This window comes from Rhincodon typus, chromosome 24 (assembly GCF_021869965.1).
Source record: "Rhincodon typus isolate 14 chromosome 24, sRhiTyp1.1, whole genome shotgun sequence".
Lineage (NCBI taxonomy): Eukaryota > Metazoa > Chordata > Chondrichthyes > Orectolobiformes > Rhincodontidae > Rhincodon > Rhincodon typus.
Genome location: NC_063355.1, coordinates 30,361,667 through 30,384,745, shown reverse-complemented (window position 1 = coordinate 30,384,745; position 23,079 = coordinate 30,361,667). Strand labels below are relative to the sequence as shown.

General features: G+C 41.6%; 1 protein-coding gene across 1 annotated transcript in view; it reads left to right on the top strand.

Moving 5' to 3' along the window:
- Positions 1–23,079, top strand: part of LOC125485994 (tetratricopeptide repeat protein 28-like) — a 144,648-nt gene that overhangs the window by 68,743 nt on the left and 52,826 nt on the right. The window contains exons 2-3 of the mRNA XM_048611729.1: positions 2,316–2,463; positions 12,034–12,306. Of these exons, the coding sequence (XP_048467686.1) occupies positions 2,316–2,463; positions 12,034–12,306 (421 nt within the window). The remainder of the gene's footprint in view (positions 1–2,315; positions 2,464–12,033; positions 12,307–23,079) is intronic.

Genomic DNA, 23,079 nt, shown 5'->3' with positions numbered 1-23,079 from the left:
CCTTGACACTGATCCAGCTCCCTCAGATCCCGCTCTCCGAGTGAATAGAACCTCTGACGCTCCTGTTTATGTCTGTCAGCCAGGGCTCCCTGATCGGACCAGATTAACAGCCCCAATCATGTAATTCTAAATCTATGAGGTCCACCTGGCTGACCCCATTCAATCACTACAACCAACTTCTTATCAGTTTTACCCACTTGTCCATTTCAATATTATTTTCAACCTAAATAAAAGGATGTCAGGAATGTCTAGCCCAAATTGAAACAATTTAATCTAACCTTGTAAGTAACAAAATTTGGAGTACTAACTGTGATTATGGCCACTGCCTTGAGAGACAATACAATTTCATCAGTTGCAGCACCAAGTCAAGGTTAGATGTGTTGAATTCAATTTGATTCCACTGTAAAATTGAAGAGAATGATTCAGGTTTTAAAAATACTGAGAGGTGCATATGCTGATAGTAGATTATTTAGATTGTTCTGGCCTCATGTGAAACTAGGCATTTGGAAGAGTATTTTCTGTTTGTTGATTATATACCTATGTTTAGTTTAGGTTGTAATTAGTGCAAGTGGAAAGTATACCGTTCAAAGAGTCTCTCAGCCAAAACCACAAAAAAAAATGGCAGTTTGTAGTGTACAACCAACAAAGGCAATTAGTACCATGGCAATATGCTTGCTCTAAAAAGGCTAGATTAAAATAAAACCAGCATCAGGACTCAATTTTAGAACACCAATGATGATTCTCTGTCGTTCTAGTGCTCATGGAGGTCTGAGATGGGTAACCAGCCAGGGTTACCTTGGAATTAGTTAGCAAGAGATTGCCACCAGGAAATTGACAGTTTGGATGGTGCCCATAATGGGATAGATTGTACATAGTCTGTGGAAGGGAATGATTTGATGGCCGTATAAGTTTTAATTGTTTCATTGTTCAATTGTGTTTTATTTTAAAATTAATGCTTGGCTACAAAAATTTAAAAAAAAATCTTTTCCAGCAATTTTTATTTTTGTTTCTGCATTACAACATCCACAGTTCTTTTGGTTTTTATTAAATCTTGGGTACATAGTAATTAAAATTGATTGGATTATTTTTATCAATTTTGTAAATTGTCACATTTGCTTGTAGAATAATTTAATGAAGTGGGAAGTTGGTGGTGAGCCCCACCAATGTCATGCCTCCACCCTGACAAGGTAGAGACCCATGGATGGCCATTATACCTCATTGCCAATTGAGGACCTTATGAGGGCAGCTAATGTCTACATAAGGTCCTCATCCCACCACCACTGACATTAAACCAGCAGTGGGCTCGCCACGCAGGGATCCCAACAGCAAAACTCTACATGGAATCTTGCCAAGTCATGGTTGGGGAGTTGCTCATTCAAAGACCATTTTTGCTTGATCTAGGGATCCGGCATCTGGCGTGGGGGAGAGGGGTTCTCACTGAGAACCGTCTCCTGCCCTTGCTAACAAATTTTATGCTGCTCCTTCCTCCAGGCACCCATCTCCAGCATCTCTGTCCACTGGCATTGCAGAAGAGAGAAGAACAGTAAAACTTATGAATGATACATATTGGCCCAACTCATTTTGTTTATCTCAAAATGGAGCTTCATTAAATTCATTTCCAATTATTACTTTTTTTAAATTTGTCTTTCCCTTCTGGATTGGAATCCAGCAATAATATTAGGCCTTGGTTGGGTGTTGTGCCACCAGCAGCTAATGTTTCCCTACTGGCATTGTTCAATAAAACTGCTGGCCCCTGTTTAACCCGCAGCACTTGGCAGACTGGCCTTGCACCACCTGGATCTTTGATTCTGGGCAAGTTCTGCCAATGCCTGCTTTATACATGAGCGCTACATAATTCAGTGGGTCTTCCCTAAAGGAGGTGATGGGAGGCCTGTGCCAGCTCTCTGGTTGGCTGGTCAGACCTCCATTAAGTCCAGCATTCTTTGCATATTCTATAGAAGCTTTACTATCTGAGGAATTGATGAATAATGACTCTGTGAATGACAGTGATTGTACTGTTACCTTCCATTTGCTAGTTCCAAAGGATTAAAACAGTCTCTGCCAAGCAATCACGGAATAATGTATCATTTAAGCAAACAATGCAAAATTCTGTCATTGCAACAAAACAGACAAAGTAACAATAGTATGTGTTGGTGAGAAATGGGTTTCATGAAAGTATTACCCTTGGTAGAATGTACAACCCACAGACAAAGATTTGTCAGATATTGATGAATAAATGATGTGGTAAATCTCACTGGGAATAGTTATAGAATAGTTCTATATAGAAGTTATATTGTCTCTACCGTTCTTTGCAGGCATACTTCCGACAGGGTGTTGCTCTCCAGTATCTCGGCCGCCATGCAGATGCACTGGCTGCGTTTGCATCTGGGCTGGCCCAGGATCCGAAAAGCTTGCAGCTGCTGGTCGGGATGGTGGAAGCTGCCATGAAGTCTCCACTACGAGGTAAAGTCATAAAAATTCTGTTGAAGTAATCATTAGACCACTGATCAGATAATAGTAAGTCAGCATTTGGTTATCTCAGTGCAGTCAAATCTCTCTCTATGTCTCTCTTTCGTCATGCGCATTACCTTGCAGGAGGTTCAGACTTCCTGTTTATTCTTTTGAGATGAATATAATGGTTTAAACAGCCCTAGCGGAACCCTACAACAAAAGATCAAGAGGCCAATAGAAACATACAATGGAAACTTATTAAATGTAAACCAAATGTCACTATCAGGTCTGATGATGCGCTCCAGCCCATGTGGGCCCACTGATCCCTAAAGGCCTGTATTGTCCAGGCCACTGAACTCTGTATTCTCCCTCTCCATCGTTGCCAGAATGCAGATGTAGCCAAATCTTGCTCTGTATTCTTAAAACCACAAACTTTAACAGGTCAAATTGCCCCCAATGGGGCACTGTGATAGAAGCAGCAAATGGCTAATGAAAACTTATAAAACAGAAACTTAGCCAATTAAAATAACATTGTCCAGGGTGATGATGCACCCCTAATCCTATGGTGCCCACATGTCTCCAACAGCCTCCATTGTGCTGGTGAACACTGCACGCTCCCTCTCCACAGACACCTGAGCCTGGATGTAACTGCGAAAAAGGGGCAGACTGTCAGGCACTATAAGCCCCTGTGTGGCCTGCTGCTTTGATCAATTAATGGCCACATTGGCCCAGCCTATCTAGAGATGAAGGCCTTACCAATTAGCCATGCTGGAGGACAAACTACCATTGAGTCCTAAACGAGAAGAGTCTTCCACAACAAAATGCAATTTATTGCATAATAACAATGCGTACAGGTTACATTAACTAGTTAGGTGAACTGCAAAAGCAATCAGGAACCAGAGATGAGATGTCTGTCTCCATTGTGATCTTGTGAAAAATAATTGTTTTTCCACTGAAAGACTGAGAGACTGCATCAGATTACAGTCTCCTAAAGAAACCCTTACTAAAGGAAATTGGTTTTAAAAAAGTGAGATTGAGGAGAAGGCTTGAGGAGAATCTTTTTTCACATAATGAGCTGTTATAGTCTGGAACTTGCTGTTTGAAAGGGCAGTAGAAACAGATTTAGTAATAACATTCAAAAGAGGAGTTGAATAAATAATTGAAAGGAACATAATTGCAGGGCAAGAGGGGAAAGCACAGGGGAGTGGGATAACTTGGATAACTTTTTCAAAGAGCCAGCACAGGCAACAATGGGCTGAATAAAAGCAAAATGCTGTGGATGCTGGAAATCTGAAATGAAATTAAAAGTGCTGGAGAAACTCAGCAGGTCTGAGAGCATCTGTGGAGAGAGAAGCAAAGTTAATGTTTTGAGTTTGATATGACTCTTAGATACTTCACAGATTCAGGTAGTCTGAAGGTTCTACAGTTCTTTTTCCAGAAGGTTTTCTTTTTTGACTTGCATGATTGGTAGGTCTTTGGCTTAGGGACTGTTGACCTTGATTTTGACCATGGCCTTGGTTTTTGAATGAATTTTGCACTGAATGATCTTTTATCTTTTGGATGACCTTTATGGAGAATGTCATTCCTGCTGAACCTGGTAGTTAGTCCCCTACCTTATTTGGAGGACCTTAAATCTCCTGAATTTCCTTTGCAGAGGAACACGTTCCTGTCACCTCAGGTACTTGCCTAAAAATATCACCTTCAATGTTGTGAAAGTCCATCATCAAAGCTGGCTGATTGGGTGAAACAAGTGCTTTTATCCTTGCAATTATCCTGGAGTTTCAGACCATGAAATTTCTTCTTTTTGACTGTACCCTGGAATTTGAGGACTCTGGTCTGGCATCCATGACATTGGATTTAAGTCATTTCCATTTTGTTCAAGCAAATCTTTACTCTCCATTTGCTGATACATTCATGTTAGCTCTTTACTTCACCTTGTTGATTTGGTTGAGGTGTCTTCATTTGCCGTCCATGAATATCTTCTTGACAAAACAGACTTTATTATTCCTCGCTGGAGAACTGCTGCATATTTAGCATTATGCTTGTCACTTGTAGTCGTAATTCTTTGGAAGCAAAGCATTGAAATGTTAAAGTCAAATGATGAGCTTACGCACTTTCAAGAACAAAGTCACATCTGCAGTATCAATTTCTTCTGTGTACTATTTTAGAAACATCTATAGAAGCATAGAAGCTAGGAGCAGGAGCCGGCCCACTTGACCCCTTGAGCCTGCTCCACCATTCAATCCAATCATGGTTGGTCATTGAGCACAATACCCTAATCCTGCTTTCCACCATATTCCTTGATCCCTTTAGGCACAAGAGTTATATCTATCTTCTTGAAAACATAATGTTTTGGCCCCAATCACTTTCTGTGATAGTAACTTCCACAGGCTCACCACTCTCTGAGTGAAGAAATTTCTCCTTACCTCAGTCCTAAACAGTTTACCTCTTAAACTTAAACTATGACCCCTGGTTCTGGACACCCGCCTCCCCCTACCTTCAGGAATATCCTTCTTCCATCTAACCTGTCTAGTTTGAATTTTATAGGTTTCTATGAGATCACCCCTTCCCTCTTTGTGTAAACTTCAGTGAATATAATCCTAACTGATTCAGTTTTTTCTCTTGCATCAGTCCTACCACTCGGAATCAATTTGGTAAACGTTCATTGCACTCCCTCTAAAGCAAGCCCTTCCTCAGATGAAGAGACCAGGTGTGGCCTAACCAAGGCCCTGTATATTTGCAGCAAGACGTCCTTGTTCCTGTACTCCAATCCTCTCGAGATGAAGACCAAAATACAGTTTGTCTTCTTTACTGCCTGCTGCACCTGTGTGTTTACTTTCAGCGACTGGTGCGTGAGGACACCCAGGTCTCATGGAGTATTCCTTGCTCTCAATTTACAGCCATTCAAATAATAATCTGCCTTCCTACCGTTTGCTGTCTGAACAATCTCAGTTAGAGATTCATGAATTAACTCATAAGTTGTACTGCTCTTTCTTTTCAGTATTTGCTTCTTCTGGCAAACTTTGCTGCTGTTGGCCTTCTAATCTGCACTCTGTGATAATAGGAGTCAAAACCATTTCCACATCACGTCTAGTCTTCCTGTTGTCAGCATAAAACAATTTTCTTGTGTCAACATAGGTAATCTCAATGGACACTTTCTTCTTTTTGGGTTTCACAATGATTCTAGGAAGCCCTATGAAAGATTTGACTTGCTGCGCTTTGACTGATTAGACAATGAGGATGTGTTTCTGGAACAGTTGTTCTATTGAAATTAGTTGAACCCCGTTTGTATTTTAAGGCTTTTGAGGTCACGACATATGTACTGTCTCAAAAGCAAGAGGTGTTGATTGCAAATGATGTAAACATTTTAAATCTCTTTCCATTCTGCATTGTATTCCCTTATTCCCTTGACTTCCTTGAATTTGTAGTTTCATCTTTGTAGGTTGTAATTGCTGTTTTCCCAGCTATGGTATCTGCTCTGATTTGACCGGACTGAGACACTAGTTCATGTATCAAGTTTAATATTAAGTGAGATGTCCATTGACACAAATAATTTCTGTTGAACCTGGTTCACTTTAATCACTAATTTCCCCAGGAATGTTTCTGCCACATTTTTCAGTGGTAATTGCGCTACCATAGTGAGCTCTTTTACTTCTCTGAAACTGTGTCCTGGTTATGAAGAAATTCTGGAAGTTTTACAGATGTAGCACTCCTGTGTTCAGTTTGGTACATCTCTGACATTAAATAATTTTGCACTATTATTTTTCCTTCCATTTCTTTTTAATTTGGTTATTTATCCCTATTATAGTACATCCTCATTTAAAGTTGCCATATTTAATTTTTTAGTCATAAGTTATTGGGGCCTGTAATCTTGATAAACATTCAGAGATTCATTAAAATGTTGTTTCCCATGGCCAGTCCCCTTTCCCAGCTGTAGTGACAGAATCTTATGGAGTATGAAATCCTTCATCGGGATTGTTAACCTGGGCCCATAAGGGAGCCCTGGCTTAGAGATATGAACAGGAGATGCAGAAGGTCTCCTCAGTCTAGGGTTTGGCTCTGAGCTGGCTGATCATGGTGCATATATCAATAAAGGGTGACTTGGTGAAGGGATGCTGGCCTCTGTGCAGTTATTTCAGCAACCTTCTAATTTGTGGACCTACATAACCATCTTAAAAATGGCCCCTGCATTCTCAGCTGTTGTATTCATTCTTGGAATTTGTTGAATTATTAGCTTGACTTAAGAAAAAATACTTGCAATCGGTGAGCCTCTATCTTCCTGTGGGATTTTGCTGGGAAAGGATATACCAGTCAGGACAAAATCGCAATGCAGCATTTTACAACATCTCTGTGGGAGCAAAGCTGCAGCAGTCCCTCTGTATCAGAGGAAGGGTAATTTACCTGCCATGGGTAGCTTTCATAATATATGCTAGTGTGAATAAATTAGTTTAAAAGTGAAAATTATTTGAAGCAACTGGGTCCAGAAACAAGAGCTAAATTGGCAACAGTAGCAGCACTTTTGCTGCATCAGGATGTGCCCTTTCACAGATTTTTAAAGGAATGCAGGTGCTGAGGTGTGAAAAATACTTCCAAATTTATTTATTTTTTTTATGTTTAAAATGTTTTGACATCTAGGATCTAATGATATAATTTATTTTTTTCCCAATAAGAAGATCCTCCATAATTTAACTCTCATTTAAACATTGATTCCTATGGGAAGTAACTTAAGGTCACCGTTTTAGTCAAAGTCATGATTTCCAAAAACATAACCACAACTTTAAGTGAGGACTTGACTGTCATTTTAAAGCAGTTTTAAATCTGAAATATCTCATTGCTGTTTGCAATCTACTCATTTTTAAGATTTTATTCTTGTAATACCTAAAGACATTTCAATCTCTTGTTTTAATGTCTGTTCAAGTTTGTAAACTTTACATAATGACAATGTTGCTGTATTATCTATGCAAGGCTTTTGAACTCTGTTGTAGCAGGTTGCATGATTTCCTTTCAATAATGCTTTAATTTCTGTATTATAGCAAAACTATATCACTGTACTGCTTACTGGGATATTTTCCACATTTTTCCTGATCAGTGGTGGTGCTGGTTTCAACCTTCTACAAACAGCATGAAGGTTCCCCTTCAAAGGCAACATCGATGTTTACCTGCCTTTCATTTCACTTGTACAATTGTTAAAAATAAATATCTGAGGCTTTATTAAAACTTGCTGCCAAAATCAGAGTCTAAATTATGAATGTCACGATCATATCATCTTTTGGTTATTGTCTTCCATTAAATCCTATCTTCAAAATTTTTTTAATTACTCTTTTGTTGTGTTAAATCAATTGCCTAGCCCCTGTTCCGTCCACTGCAGCCATATCTTTGGGAGCAAGCTTGTGATGGTGACAATGCTCATTTTGACTTCCCAGTCTGGTCTTTTGTGCCATTACTTTTAAGTTTATCTCCTTGCTTATACGGAATTTCTAACTTTACGCATGGAGCACTGAATGGTCCAACGAGCCTTCCTTTTACAAGGACTTCATAGCTTCCCAGTGTGATTAGTTTTTATACTTCTTCTAGCCAACATTTTTTATACTGCACCTTGTACAAGCTCTGAGGCTTTTTTCTTGAATGCTTGTTTTGTCTGCTGCTACTTGCGTCTGCTCCAGTACATTCAGCTACCAACTGGCTGGCTGAGTATTCTTAAGGCAGTGTTGTGAGTGGTAAATTTTTTTTTTCTTTTTTTCTTTCCTCATGGGTCAGATGGATCTTTTTCACTGGTGTTAGTTTTAAGATTTTTATCCAACGATCCCCACCATGCATCGTTATGTTGTGGTACCAGTCGCTTTTGACCTGTGATTGGGGCAGAATGCTTCCAACGATCTTCATTTCCAGATATTTTCTAATCACCCTGTACAGAGATGTTATTACACATATGTGGAGAAGGTGGGGCCTGAACCAAGCCCCTGCCTCAGAGGTAAGTTCATTACCACTGCACCTACAAAAGCCCTCTATCCTTATTTCTATGATGTCTGTAAGGGCCTATATAATTAGCAGTGGTAAAGGATGAACTACTGTTGAAGCTTACTGAGAAGAGACACTTGTACTACAGAAGGAAATGGTATTTATTGTATGATTGCAATAGGTAAAGGTTACAGTAGCTAATTAGGCAAAGTTGCTCAGAATGTCAGGAGACAGAGATGACACCTCCTGAGAAGTTTCTTTCCATGGGAATCTTGAACTAGAGGCTACAGTTTAAAAATAAGGTGTCACCATTGTTCTGTTTAAGCTGTGCAGCTGCTGAGAGGTTCTGCACTCGCCAATAGGCATGCTAATGCATTGACTTCTGCTCCCAGAGGCTCTTGCCATTCACAGACCTTGGACGTTTAAAAAAAGAACAGGGGTACATTAAGTGTCATCCATTTAACAAGCAGAGGAGGAGAACTTTGCTCTTTCTGTAGTTATTAGTCTTTAAAATCCCAGAGAGCAATGGAGGTTGTGTCATTTGAATCTATTCAAAACTGAGTGAGACAGATTCTTGGTTGACATAGACAATCGAGGTTTATGGAGGAGAGGATGGAAAATGAAGTTAAGGCCACACAGTGTGGAGCTGGGGGGACACAGCAGGCCAGGCAGCATCAGAAGAGTGGGAAAATTGACGTTACGGGTCGGGACGCTTCTTCAGAAATGGGGAGGGGGAAGGGAGTTCAAAAATAAATAGAGAGAGGAGGGGTGGGACTGGGGAAGGTAGGTGAATGCAGGTAGGGAGTGGTGGGGATTGGTCAGTGAGGTGGGAGGGGCAGATAGATGGGAGAGAAGATGGACAGGTTGTGTCAGGTCAAGGAAGTGGCGATGAGAGGGAGGGTTGGACATGGGATGAGGCTGAGAGTGGGGGAGATTTTAAAACTGGTGAATTCTATTTTTATTATTAGACCTAAACATAGAGTTTGCCAGTTTTAAAATCTCCCCATCCCTGGCCTCATCCCATGTCCAACCCTCCCTCTCATCCCCACCTCCTTGACCTGACACAACCTGTCCATCTTCTCTCCCATCTATCTGCCCCTCCCACCTCACTGACCAATCCCCACCACTCCCGACCTGCACTCACCTATCAACATCCCACCTACCTTCCCCAGCCCCACCCCTCCTCTCTCTATTTATTTCTGAGCCCCCTTCCGCCTCCCTTTCCGAAGAAGGGTCCCGACCCAAAATGTCAACTTTCCTGCACCTCTGCTGCCTGGCCTGCTGTGTTCCTCCAGCTCCACATTGTATTGTCTCTGACTCCAACATCTGCATTTCTTGCTGTCTCTGAGTTAGGGCCATGTCCAGATCGGAGCATTGAGTAGAGCAGCAGGCTGAATTGGCTACTGTCTCTCCTTTTTCTAATATTAACAATATATACAGGACCCAGGAGAGGGGTGTACGACAAGGCCCAATGACCAGAGCCTGCTGTGCTCCTGTTGGTGGTAGAGGCACTGCTCTCAGGTCGAAGGGGAGTCTGAGCACCATAGACTGATGCATCACTGGGACCTGAGATTTCTGTTCCACTTCCAGCATTTGTGAACCAATAATATAAAGCTTGTTTAGTGAAATATTTGTGTTCTTCTCCTTTTGTGTTCATGTTTGCATTGAGAGAAAGTTTATTGGTTTTATAACGTTTGATTGATATTTGAAATAAATAACGTACTGAGAGTTCTCAGTAATGTGGATGTGCAAAGGATATTTACTCTAGTGGGAGACTGTAAAACGGGGGTATGGGCTGGGAGAGGGGGGTCAAGGTTTAACATTTAGAAGTCATCCATTTAAGACATAGCTAAGGAGACACTACTCATCACCATCCATGGTTATATCCTGTACGACTGCCAGGACAGCCCATTAGAGATGGCGACACTGTGGTATACAGTGAGGAAAGAGTTGTCCTTGGGATGTTTGATATTGATTCTCGACCCCATGAAGTTTCATGGCATGATATTAAGTTTGGGCAAGGAAGGCTCCTGCTGTTTATCACTGTCCTTCCTTGGCTGGTGAATCAGGCCACAGGGGGTGGAATACTGTCCATTTACCTGGAGTGGTTGCAGCTCCTACAACACACTCAAGATGTCTGAAACCGGCTAGTCCAAAGCAGCTTGCTTGATTTGCCACCCCATCCACGGTGTTCAACATTTGATCTCTGCGCCATGCTGAAAAGAGCTAGCAGTATCATCTAGTATCAGCAGTATCAGCTAGCTATCGTCTACAAGATGCACTGCAGTAATGCACCAAAACTCCTCTGACAACATCTTCCAAACCTTTACTTTGTAAAAGAACGTGTGGGCAGCAAATCCATTGGAACATGGTGATTTGCAGGTTCCCCTGCAAGCTACACACCATACTGACTTTGAATAATGAAGCCATAATTTCTTCGTTGCTTTGTCAAAATCCTGGAACTCTCTGCCCAACAGCGCTGTAGGTGTTCCTGCACCATAATGACTGCAGCCAATCTGGAAAGCAGCCCTCTACTGTTTTCTCAAGGGGAGTTAGTGATGGGCCATGAAGGCGGACCTTGCCAGCAGTCTCGATGTCTCATGAACGAATATTTTAAAAAAAATTCTCCCAGAGAATTCTCTTCCTGAAAGGATAGCGGAGACAGAGTCCTCGAATCCTTTCAAGGCAGGTGTAGATAGATTCTTGGTAAGCAAAGAGATGTAAGGTTACTAGTGATAGGCAGGAATATGGAGTTGACGTGCAAATCAGATCAGCCACGATCTTACAGGATGGTGGTGCAGGCTGAAAAAACCTACACTTGGTCCTAATTAACAGCTGATTACAACACAGCACATATTCCATTCTTCGCTCTACTCAAGAAGTTCATTTCATGCCATGTGCCAACTTATTGCTAAAGATCAATCATGCTTTCTCCACATTGTCCTCCACCAGAACCATGCACTTCTCCCAGATCTTCCAAAATTAACCTCCATTTTATTGGCTCCACCAGCAGTTATCTTTTCAAAACTCTTTATTGTTTTTCCCTCACCACCTCCAACAAATACAAGGAGCCTCTTGACATCTTTGTTACCAAAATGAGGCAATCAATTCCCCTCCTTCCCCTTGCTCACCAATCCAGACAGTGCTCCTGGCTTCAGCATTTTTCTTGACTGTGACCCTATGTTATTCCGTAGTTTCACTCCTACCTCCCTTTCACACATACAGCTCAACTCCTCCATCAGACCCAGCCCTTCTTCCCTTCGTCACATTCTCACAACTGCTGACCACCAAACTTTCCCTAAAGATCCCTGTTCTATCTGACGTCAATGATTCCCTTTCTACAGGTTTCCCCTATTTTGTCGAACAGATGGACTCCATCCCTATTGTAACTAGCTACAGTACCTGCCAATCTCCAACCTTTCTTCAACATTCAAATCTGTGCCTATCTTTCCTGCAACTGTTATGCTTGAAACAGTCAATCCGGTTGCATCGTATGCCGCTTGCTCCAGAGCATAGATTATATTTTAAATAATTTTTAAATGCCACGCTGATGTAATTAATTGATCATCTGATTTTGCTTTGTTTAATTAAAAGTATTGATTGTAACCTGTGATTTGCTTTCAGAATCCCTGGAACCAACCTATCAGAAGCTACAGAAAATGAAGTTGGACAAAAGCCCCTTTGTGGTCGTATCTGTCATTGGCCAGGAGCTTTTGACAGCAGGACATCACAGTGCATCTGTAGTTGTTCTGGAGGCTGCCCTGAAAATTGGAACGTGCAGCTTGAAACTTCGTGGGTCAGTGTTCTCTGCTCTAAGCAGTGCTTACTGGGCATTAGGGAATACAGAGAAGAGTATTGGCTATATGCAGCAGGACTTCGATGTAGCCAAGACTTTAGGTAAATGCTACAATCATCTTCTTATGATTTATTTGGAATTTCTTAAAGATTTTAATTTTTTTTAAATATTCAAAGTTCACAACACCAAAGAAAATAAATCCAGACATTGTGAAAAGGTTTAGGCTATGATTTATGTGGAAAGATATGAAGTATTTTCCTTTCAAGTTTGAGTCAAATTTAAAAAAAAACAAACTGGAAATGTGTTCTGCCTGCAGATGTGGAGCTGGCTCCAAACTTCTAACGTATATTGTAAATGGTAGTCCTAGTGATTACGTTGTTGATTTACCCTCGTGACGTATGGGGATTTCTTTGGGTGGATGTGAAGTGATGTTTTTTTGTGCAGGTGCATCCTGTCCTGTCTCTAAGTAACTGTAATGTAATATAGTTGTTCAACAGTACACCAGCTCGCTCAATTACAATTTATAAAAGGTGATAGAGGAATGGATTCAATTGATTTGACTTTATGGTTCAGCCACCATAGTAACTGAACATTATTTTCTTTTTGCAAAATATGATCGCCCTGATTTTAAATGACTGTCCTGATGTAGAATTGCAAACAAACAAGACAGCACTTGAAATGGATATTTACCATCAGCTAACCTGTATGTGCATAGAAATATTGTCAGTGTCATACATAAATACTATGAACAATATTTTTGAGGGCGAGATGCATGTGCGTGTGTATTCAGAATTTTTAGTTTTGTTTCACTTAAGAACAAAGAACAATACAATAGAGGAACAGGCCTTTCAGCCCTCCAATCCTAAGCAGCCACATTTTGCCTTTCCATACACTCCTCTATTCCCTTCCTATTCATGTATTCGTCCAAGTGCTTCTTGAATCCTGCTATTGTGTCTACTTCCACCTCTGGCAACGCGTTCCAGGGACTCACCAACCTTTGTGTGAAAAACTTACCTCGCACATCTCTTTTAAACCCGCCCCCTCACACCTTGAATCTGTGTCGCCTAGTAATTGACTCCTCCACCCTGGGAAAAAGCCTCCTACTTTCCACTCTGTCCATGCCATTCACAAACTTACCAACTTCCATTAGGTCACCCCTCAACTTCCTGCGTTCTAGTAAAAACAAATCCAGTCTAGCCAACCTTTCATCATAGCTAAAATCCCCCATACCAGGCAACATCCTGGTAAACCTTTTCTGTACCCTCTCCAAAGCATCCACATCCTTTTGGTAGTGTGGTAACCAGAGCTGTGCGCAGTAAGGGTGTTTACTCCACAGAACAGAAATATTTCAAATTCTTTAGCTGAAACCTTGGGAAATTTTTTCCAGCCTCTGAGTGATGTAGGTCAAGGTGAGAAAGTTATGAAAATCATGAGATGGCCAGTGAAGAACTTCTCAATGTCAAGAGCAAAATGTGCTTTTTTCCAACCAAGTGTTAAACACAAGGCAAGATTCTTGCTAGTGAGCAATGAGAGGCTCAATTGCTTTTATTAGCATGCATCGAAGGTGAAGTCACAACAGTGTTACCAGACTGTACAGCCACTCTCATTAGAGAGAGAGAAGCAACTGGTGATAGTTTAACCTGAGTGTCACCAGATCTCAGGTGAGTGGTGAGGTTCAGAAGGAGAATCCTTCATGGTAACCTCAGCCCGTGTGGAAAGTGAACCCAGATTTCTGGCATTAGTATGCATCACAAACCAGCTGTCCAGCCAACTAGGCTAACCAACTCCCCCCACCCTCAAGCATGCATTAACATCTCGTTATTACCTAATCTCACCATATTAATATTCAGTTTCCTATTCTCCCACTCGGCAGATGGGAATTGTCATCATTTAATTTCTAGCATGAAAATCCTGGTACTGCAACTCACCACTTGCTCCCCTGGACCTCCATTGTATACCTGGCACCAACATCTTGGGGCATGCAACGTGGGCAACGACTACCTGCAGCCCTCAGCCATGAAGGTTAACATCCAACATATACCAGCTTCACCACATCAGCATTGCACATCACTTATCCACTTACATTGTGGCTCTGCACTTCAGTGCTGCACACTGGGAGATTCCTGTACCTTACGTTGCTGCTGGCATGGCAGTTTCTGTGCAAAGACAGACATCTATCTCGTGGATTTGATCTTAGCACAAACTCAGTTTATGACTAGTTTGATGCTCGCAGCCTCTCTGCCTTGCCTTGCCTTTTGGTGCTTTGTCTCTGAAACAAACCTTGCTGAATACTTCTGTCTTGCTGTGTAGCTGAGAGCAGACTCGAAGCCAGGAAGCTTGTTATGGTTGTTAGCGGTGATCAATCAAAGTGGCGGGGGATGGGGGGGGGAATGTGATGTTATACAGTGCCATGATGTGGTAATTGGACACTTAGATCATGCGCCAGCAGCTCACATGGCAAACAGATTGCATGTACATCAGCCAAGTGGCCATGTCTCAAAGTCTAAGGGGAGTGGTCTTCAGTCAGGTGAGGGTTGGGGGAGAGGCAGAGTGCGCAGGCCATCAGTCAGGGAGTCCCATTATTATAATGAAAGGCATCAGACAATCTCAGTCCTGAGGTTAGACATGGTCCGTCCTCCACATACAGTGGACACAGTCAAAAGGTCCATTTCATTGCAGTCCAGAAGCAGGCCATAGTCAGTCTTGAAGGTCCTTTCCAAAAACTGGGGATTTGTGGTCAGTTGGGGAGCTACACGCCAATTAGTCAGTCTAGTCAGCCACCAGTTGAGAGCATTGCCAGGGATCCTGGGATATCCAGGCAATGATGAGAATGCCTGCTCATAGTGATGAGGACAGTAGGATGAATGGGGTGCTATAAGGTTCTGAGGTAGACAAACAGGAGGCTGGAAGAACACAGCAGGCCAGGCAGCATCTGGAGGAAAGGAGCGGTCAATGTTTCGGGTATTACTCTTCTTCATGACTTCAATATCTAGCCATCTCCATGACTGATGAAGGGTAATAGCCAAAACATTGACTGCTCCTTTCCTCCAGATGCTGCCTGGCCTGCTGTGTTCTTCCAGCCTCCTGCTTGTCTACCTTGGAATCCAGCATCTGCAAATTCTTTGTCTCTCACTATATGGTTGTAGTGTGTAGTTGATGAAGCAAGTTTGGGATGATAGCATGTGAAAATATGCCAAGCCTTGCAGATAGAATGTCTCCATGAAATCCACCAGAAATTACACTTAGCTGATTTCAATTAGATTCAACCCCACATCTTTAGCCTGTCGTCAAAAATTGCAGCTCTTTTGTCAGCACATTGCTTATTCTCTGGATGAAGACCAAGATTAAACAATGGAGTCACAGAGGAAAAGAAAAAGTCATCTTGTAACCAACTTATAGATTTCACTCAATGATAGAATATTGCTGCAAACATTAAAATAAATTATTGATTTGGTAGTGTAGTGAAAGGAATTGATGTGGCGTGCAGTGCAGTGGAATACTGGGATGTTGAAAAACAGAACACACAATCCCTACAGTGTGGAAACAGGCCGTTCAGCCCATCAAGTCCACAGCAGCCTCTGAAGATCAGAGGACCCAGACCCGTCCCCATCCCCCTACTCTATGCCATAACCCTGCATTTTCTGTGGCTAACACACCTTAACCTACACATCCCTGAACACTGTAGGTAGTTTAGCATGGCCAATCCACCTAATTTGCACATTTTTGGACTGTGGGAGGAAACTGAAGCATCCAGCGGAAACCCGTGCAGACACGGAAGAACGTGCAAACTCCACACACAGTTGCCCGAGGGTAGAATCGAACCCGGGTCCCTGGCGCTGTGAGGCAGCAGCGCTAACCACTGAGCCACCGTATTGCCTACGAATAAAGAATACATTTCATATTGAACTGCTAGATGCCATTGTTCTGTATATAAATTCCCAAAGTCTTCTCAATTAGGTTATAGTGTAACTCACTGCCACAGATCCATTATTAAGATTTCATCTGACTACTCTCTGTAGCAATATTGCAGTCACATTTGTGCAGATTTCCTCTTTTTTTTGTAAAATTCTAACTACTGCTTTTCAAATAATCCAATTTAGCTAGCTATACTGAACAGGGAACATGTCAAGATCCCATTTCAAATGCTGTCACTGGTAGTTAGTTATCAGAGGACTTAAGAATATAAATCATCTGAACTCAAGTCAATTTCAATCTATAATTTATTACTGGGTATTCGATATCTAGCCATCTCTACATAATTTTAAAATGTTCGGTTTAGCATATGTTTTGCCCATCACTATTTAACACTGTGTAACAGAAAAAAATCTGTGTGGTACATTCACTTGACTGGCCTAAATTTTGCATTCATAAAACCGTGACAACAATATAAATCAAATCAATAAATCAAGTGGGTCGAAGTCCAGAACTACCAGTGAGGAACTACTATGGACATAATGAAAGTAATGAATCAAGTTTGAGCAGTCAGCAAAAGCTGCCAACAAAGGAAGGGGCAAGAATTTAATGACTTAAAATACATTTTGACTGCTTTGTGTAAACTTCGATGAACATAAAGCTTGAAATTTTTCAAAGAAATCTACAAATTTCATGAGAAAATGATTATTTTAATTTATACAGTTGCCTTTCATAGGTTTGAAATGCCAATGATATACTTCACATAAGGGCTGTGTCTCCCTGTCTCTTTCTCTCTCTCTCAGAATTCTGTGGTTTGAGTTCCTGTTACCTCCCAGAGCTGTCATACTATCATGTAAATGAGGAAGCTGAATGAAGTAGCCAACTAGAACTCTCAGAATATCCCTATGTGTAAGCAATCTGCAAATTGTCATTTCCAGAATATAATTAGACTCAGCTTTTTATTTTGCGTCTAATGAACAGTACCAAATTTTCAAGCTGCAGATGGGGAAACACAATGTGCCAGGATTTTCTTTTTAATAATGTACAAGATTGACTACCTAGAGAATATTTCAGATTTTTCTGTTTATAGGCCTGTTCTCCTCCCCCTCTAGCAACGGTAAAGAACTGACAAATCACATTAAAACTTCAAAAATAATTATTTAATGTTGATAGCATTGCAGTATTTTTTCTAAATGAAACCATCAAAATAAACTGAACAAAAATTAACTGATGAATTGCTTTGTAGAGATGATAGTATATGCAGAGATTTATTTATGAACTTGTGGTATCTGAAGTGTACAAGGTTCTTTAAGCACAGTAGATGAGGGAAGTATGATTTACATATTAAGTTCATTTAAAGCAATCAGTGAAATGGGACATGATGAATATTTTGTCTTGTTCCTAATCTCTGGTGGTTATGGCAAAGTGCTGGTTGACTCAATTTTGTCAAAAAAAAACAATCAATGACATTTACTGCACTGTCAAGCCACTGCTTTTCAAACATCTTCCGAGGCAAACATCACTGCATTATAATGTAAGATTTGATCATGTTGTTATATCGCCCTCTCTGCTGAGGAGGTATAAATAAAGTCAGTTCAATAATGACTGTGTTCTCTGGATCCATATATTTATCTTACTCTGTGCAGTACAAACCAGGAAGACGGCAACAAGACTGGGATGGAACTTGTCTTCATATTTCAGTTGAAACATGAAGGACTGAAGATGCATTTTTGTATAATTTTGGAACTCCTGACATTGATTTTTAGGAAGTATGAGCAATTTGTGCTTTGTACGCACATTGTCTTCAGGGACCCAGTGAGCTCACAGAGTACATAATTTTAAAAATGGCACAGAAGGCAAATTTGGGGACAGTTCAATTCAAATGGAATTCAACCATGGCAAAAAGGTTTACAACTGAAATTACATTTGGCTGAAAGTGAGTAAAATGAGATTTGAAAGGTTGAAGAGGTTGTGCCTGTATCCATTGGTGTTTAGAAGAATGAGAAGCAATCTTATTGAAACATATGAGATATTAAGGAGACTTGATAGGGTTGATGTCAGGAGGATATTTGGTCCTGTGGGGGATACTAGAACCAGGCAACACAGTTTAAGAATAAGGGATTTGCCTTTTAAGATTGAGATGAGGAGATTTTTTTTCTCTCAGAGGGCCATTCGTCTGCGGAATTCTATTCCTCAGAAAGCAGTGGAGACTGGGTCATTGAATTTACTGAAGGCTGAGTTAAATGGATCTGTGATTGACAAAGCAATCCAGGGTTATGTAGGTCAGATAGGAAAATGTCTCTTACCTCGTTAGATATTTTGCAAATCGACCGGAGGAACATATTTGTAGGAGTCCGAAGGAGACATACAATTCAGTCTAAGCTTTTGTGTGAAGGCAAAAAGCTGACATGGAAGGAAGGTCTCAGTCAGATATTTTAGTTGCAATTGTTGCCATGGTAGCCACTAACTATTTAAATATCCCCATTTCCATTCAAAGTGCTACGCATGAGGTGAACTTTGGTCATTTCAGAGTAACATGCATGAGCAGTGGAAACGGTAATGCTCCAAGTCACACTAAAGCACAACTTAAGCTTGTGGTGTATCTAAAGCTAGTTCAGGGGACTGGAATTGCTTGAATGCACATTGGATAGATATGAAAGCAAAAGCAGATGCTATCAGACCAGAAGATCAAAAGTTTAACCGAGTCAGAGAGCAAGAAAAACGGCACATTGGAGATTAGAGAAATATGGCTGAGGATATAATGACAACGGCCACAGTAAAAATCAAGTCAGAGATTCATGCCTTACTTTTGTCATTGATGCAGTTACAGCATTAGGGGGAATTACTTCAGAAATTGTGTGTGAGAATCTTTGAGTCACATTCCAACTTGCAAAGGTGGTGACTAGTCATTGCACTGATGGTATGCCATTCTTCGGTCAAGATAGCATTGAAGTGGAATATGATGATGTACCTGATTACTTGCCATTGATGAGAAAAAGAATTGGTTTAAGAGCATAAGGATATCTATTTATTTATGATAAGCACCACTGATTGTATGTCTGACAATGAGGAAATACTGAAAGTGCTAAGTGGACTTTGAGCAAGGAGAGTAGAATGATAAAGTTAGCCATCAATATGGTATTAAAATTTTAAGTCAGTAGATAATGCAAGCACAAACTTAATCTTGAGATTTCTTGTGAAGCCTGATTCATTCTTAACCACAGGTGCTTATGACTTAATTTACTGACAAAAAGGACATGCAAGTGCCTGCTAGAGAAATTAGTAATGAAATTTGTAAGACAATGGTTCTTAGTAATGTGCCCAATTTAGTTATGAATAGCTGGCCTAAGGAATATGAAGGTGAGAAATTGCAGGAGTATTTCACGCACAAATCAATTGAACATCGATCAGAGCTGTCTCTTTTGAGGCTAAAAGTATTTTTTTCTGCCAGGGTTTAGAGAAAGATTGTCAAAGGAACTTGATCATGGGCAACAGGGATAGTTCGTATGAAAGCAGTAGCAAGAGCTATTTTCAGTATTCATTGATAGACAGAGATATTGAAGAGTTGTTAAGCATTGTGAGCTAAGTCTCAAAATGAGAAATGATTGAACCAAGCTTCCTTTCATTCCATGGTGAAACAAAAGAAAACTGTGGGATTGTATACATTAACTTTGAAGTGGATAACGGTTAAACCACAGCAAGTGGATAAAGGTCTGTCAAAACTACAGAGATTTTGAAAAGTTAGTTTGAAGTTAATGCATTTCCAGAGGCGCTAAGGTCAGATAATGGTCCACAGTTCATGTCAACGAGTTTAGCAAGTTTCAGAGTAAAGAGTGGAGTCAAACATACTCATGGCTTCACCATGTCACCTCGTGTTAAATGGTGTAACAGAAAGGAGTGAATGAATTGTGAAGAAATCTTTGCAGAGCTGTTTTGCTAGGTGACAAGCTAGGCAGTTAAGTTCTACTTTTCCCTTCAATATTCACAAGACAATCTTCTGTTCTCTTATGGAATAACTCCACAGTCGGCAACACATTGCTGAAATTAGGGGTTCATTGTTAAATATGCTAATAGAACAAGGTTCGTTTTCTTAAGTCTGATGTCAACAGCAAAATAAGAGAAAAACAAATTAAAGTGAAAATAAATTATTGTTATGTGAGGCATATGTCCACTGCTGGTCAGAAGGTCGTGATCAAAATCCACCCAGGTGATAAGTTTGCAGTTAAAGTTGTTGTAAAGAGACTAGGTGTGTTCCTCCTTGTCGTGAAGATTGGAGAGATACTCTGTTAATATCATCTATAAAATTTGCATTAGAGAGAAGAATATGACCAAGGGAGAGCATGATACTCCTTCTATAGTCCAAAGTGACGGTTGGGCGGTTGCTTTACCCGAAACACTACTCAGGTAGTGTCTCCCACCCATCCTCCTCCTCTAACCAAAAAAAAGGTTCTGAGTGCCGATTTGGTAAGGTTACTAGTTTTTTTTTTCAGAATTCAGAACAGTGGGAATGGATGTTAGGGCAGTTGCATGCTCCTCCTGTAGAATGTGGGAGGTAAGGGTCACCACTAGTGTCCCCACTGATTTCATCTGCGGGAAGTGCACCCAACTCCAGCTCCTCGGAAACCGCATTAGGGAACTGGAGCTGGAGCTGGATGAACTTCTGATCATTCGGGAGGCTGAGGGGGTAATTGAGAGGAGTTACAGGTACAGGAAAAAGGTAGATGGGTTACAGTCATGGGACGGAAAGGGAACAGGCAGACAGTGCAGGGATCCCCTGTGGCCGTTCCACTCAATAACAAGTATACCGTTTTGGATACTGCTGGGGGGGACGACTTACCAGGGGTAAGCCATGGGGTCCAGGTCTCTGGCACAGAGTCTGTCCCTGTTGCTCGGAAGGAAAGGGGGGAGAGGAGGAGAGCATTAGTCATTGGGGACTCCATAGTTAGGGGGACAGATAGGAGATTCTGTGGGAACGAGAGAGACTCGCGGTTGGTGTGTTGCCTCCCAGGTGCCAGGGTCCGTGATGTCTCGGATCATGTTTTCGGGATCCTTAAGGGGGAGGGGGAGCAGCCCCAAGTCGTGGTCCACATAGGCACCAACGACATAGGTAGGAAAAGGGATGGGGATGTAAGGCAGAAATTCAAGGAGCTAGGGTGGAAGCTTAGAGCGAGAACAAACAGAGTTGTTATCTCTGGTTTGTTACCTGTGCCACGTGCTAGCGAGGCGAGGAATAGGGAGAGAGAGCAGTTGAACACATGGCTACAGGGATGGTGCAGGAGGGAGGGATTCAGATACCTGGATAATTGGGGTTCATTCTGAGGTGAGTGGGACCTCTACAAACGGGATGGTCTACACCTGAACCAGAGGGGTACTAATATCCTGGGGGGGAAATTTGCTAATGCTCTTCGGGAGGGTTTAAACTAATTCAGCAAGGGGATTGGCACCTGAATTGTAACTCCAGAGTACAGGAGGTTGAGAGTAGTGAGGTCATGAATAAAGTTTCAAGGTCGCAGGAGTGTACCAGCAGGTGGGAAGGTGGTTTGAAGTGTGTCTACTTCAATGCCAGGAGCATCCGGAATAAGGTGGGTGAACTTGCAGCACGGGTTGGTACCTGGGACTTCGATGTTGTGGCCATTTCGGAGACATGAATAGAGCAGGGACAGGAATGGTTGTTGCAGGTTCCGGGGTTTAGATGTTTCCGTAAGATCAGGGAAGCTGGTAAAAGAGGGGGAGGTGTGGCATTGTTAGTCAAGGACAGTATTATGGTGGCAGAAAGGATGTTTGATGAGGACTCGTCTACTGAGGTAGTATGGGCTGAGGTTAGAAACAGGAAAGGAGGGGTCACCCTGCTGGGAGTTTTCTATAGGCCTCCGAAAAGTTCCAGAGATGTAGAGGAAAGGATTGCAAAAATGATTCTGGATAGGAGCGAAAGTAACAGGGTAGTTGTTATGGGGGACTTTAACTTTCCAAATATTGACTGGAAACGCTATAGTTCGTGTACTTTAGATGGGTCAGTTTTTGTCCAATGTGTGCAGGAGGGTTTCCTGACACAGTATATAGATAGGCCAACAAGAGGCGAGGCCACATTGGATTTGGTACTGGGTAATGAACCAGGCCGGGTGTTAGATTTGGAGGTAGGTGAGCACTTTGGTGATAGTGACCACAATTCGGTTACGTTTACTTTAGCGATGGAAAGGGATAGGTATATACCGCAGGGCAAGAGTTATAGCTGGGGGAAAGGCAATTATGAGGCGATGAGGCAAGATTTAGGATGCATAGGATGGAGAAGGAAACTGCAGGGGCTGGGCACAATTGAAATGTGGAGCTTGTTCAAGGAACAGCGACTGCGTGTCCTTGATAAGTATGTACCTGTCCGGCAGGGAGGAAGTGGTCGAGCGAGGGAACCATGGTTTACTAAAGAAGTTGAATCTCTTGTCAAGAGGAAGAAGGAGGCTTATGTAAAGATGAGGCGTGAAGGCTCAGTTAGGGCGCTTGAGAGTTACAAGTTAGCCAGGAAGGACCTAAAGAGAGAGCTAAGAAGAGCCAGGAGGGGACAAGAGAAGTCTTTAGCAGGTAGGATCAAGGAAAACCCTAAAGCTTTCTATAGGTATGTCAGGAATAAAAGAATGACTAGAGTAAGATTAGGGCCAGTAAAGGACAGTAGTGGGAAGTTGTGCGTGGAGTCCGAAGAGATAGGAGAGGTGCTAAATGAATATTTTTCGTCAGTATTCATACAGGAAAAAGACAATGTTGTCGAGGAGAATACTGAGATTCAGGCTATTAGACTAGACGGGATTGAGGTTCATAAGGAGGAGGTGTTAGTAATTCTGGAAGGTGTGAAAATAGATAAGTCCCCTGGGCCGGATGGGATTTATCCTAAGATTCTCTGGGAAGCTAGAGAGGAGATTGCAGAGCCTTTGGCTTTGATCTTTATGTCGTCATTGTCTACAGGAATAGTGCCA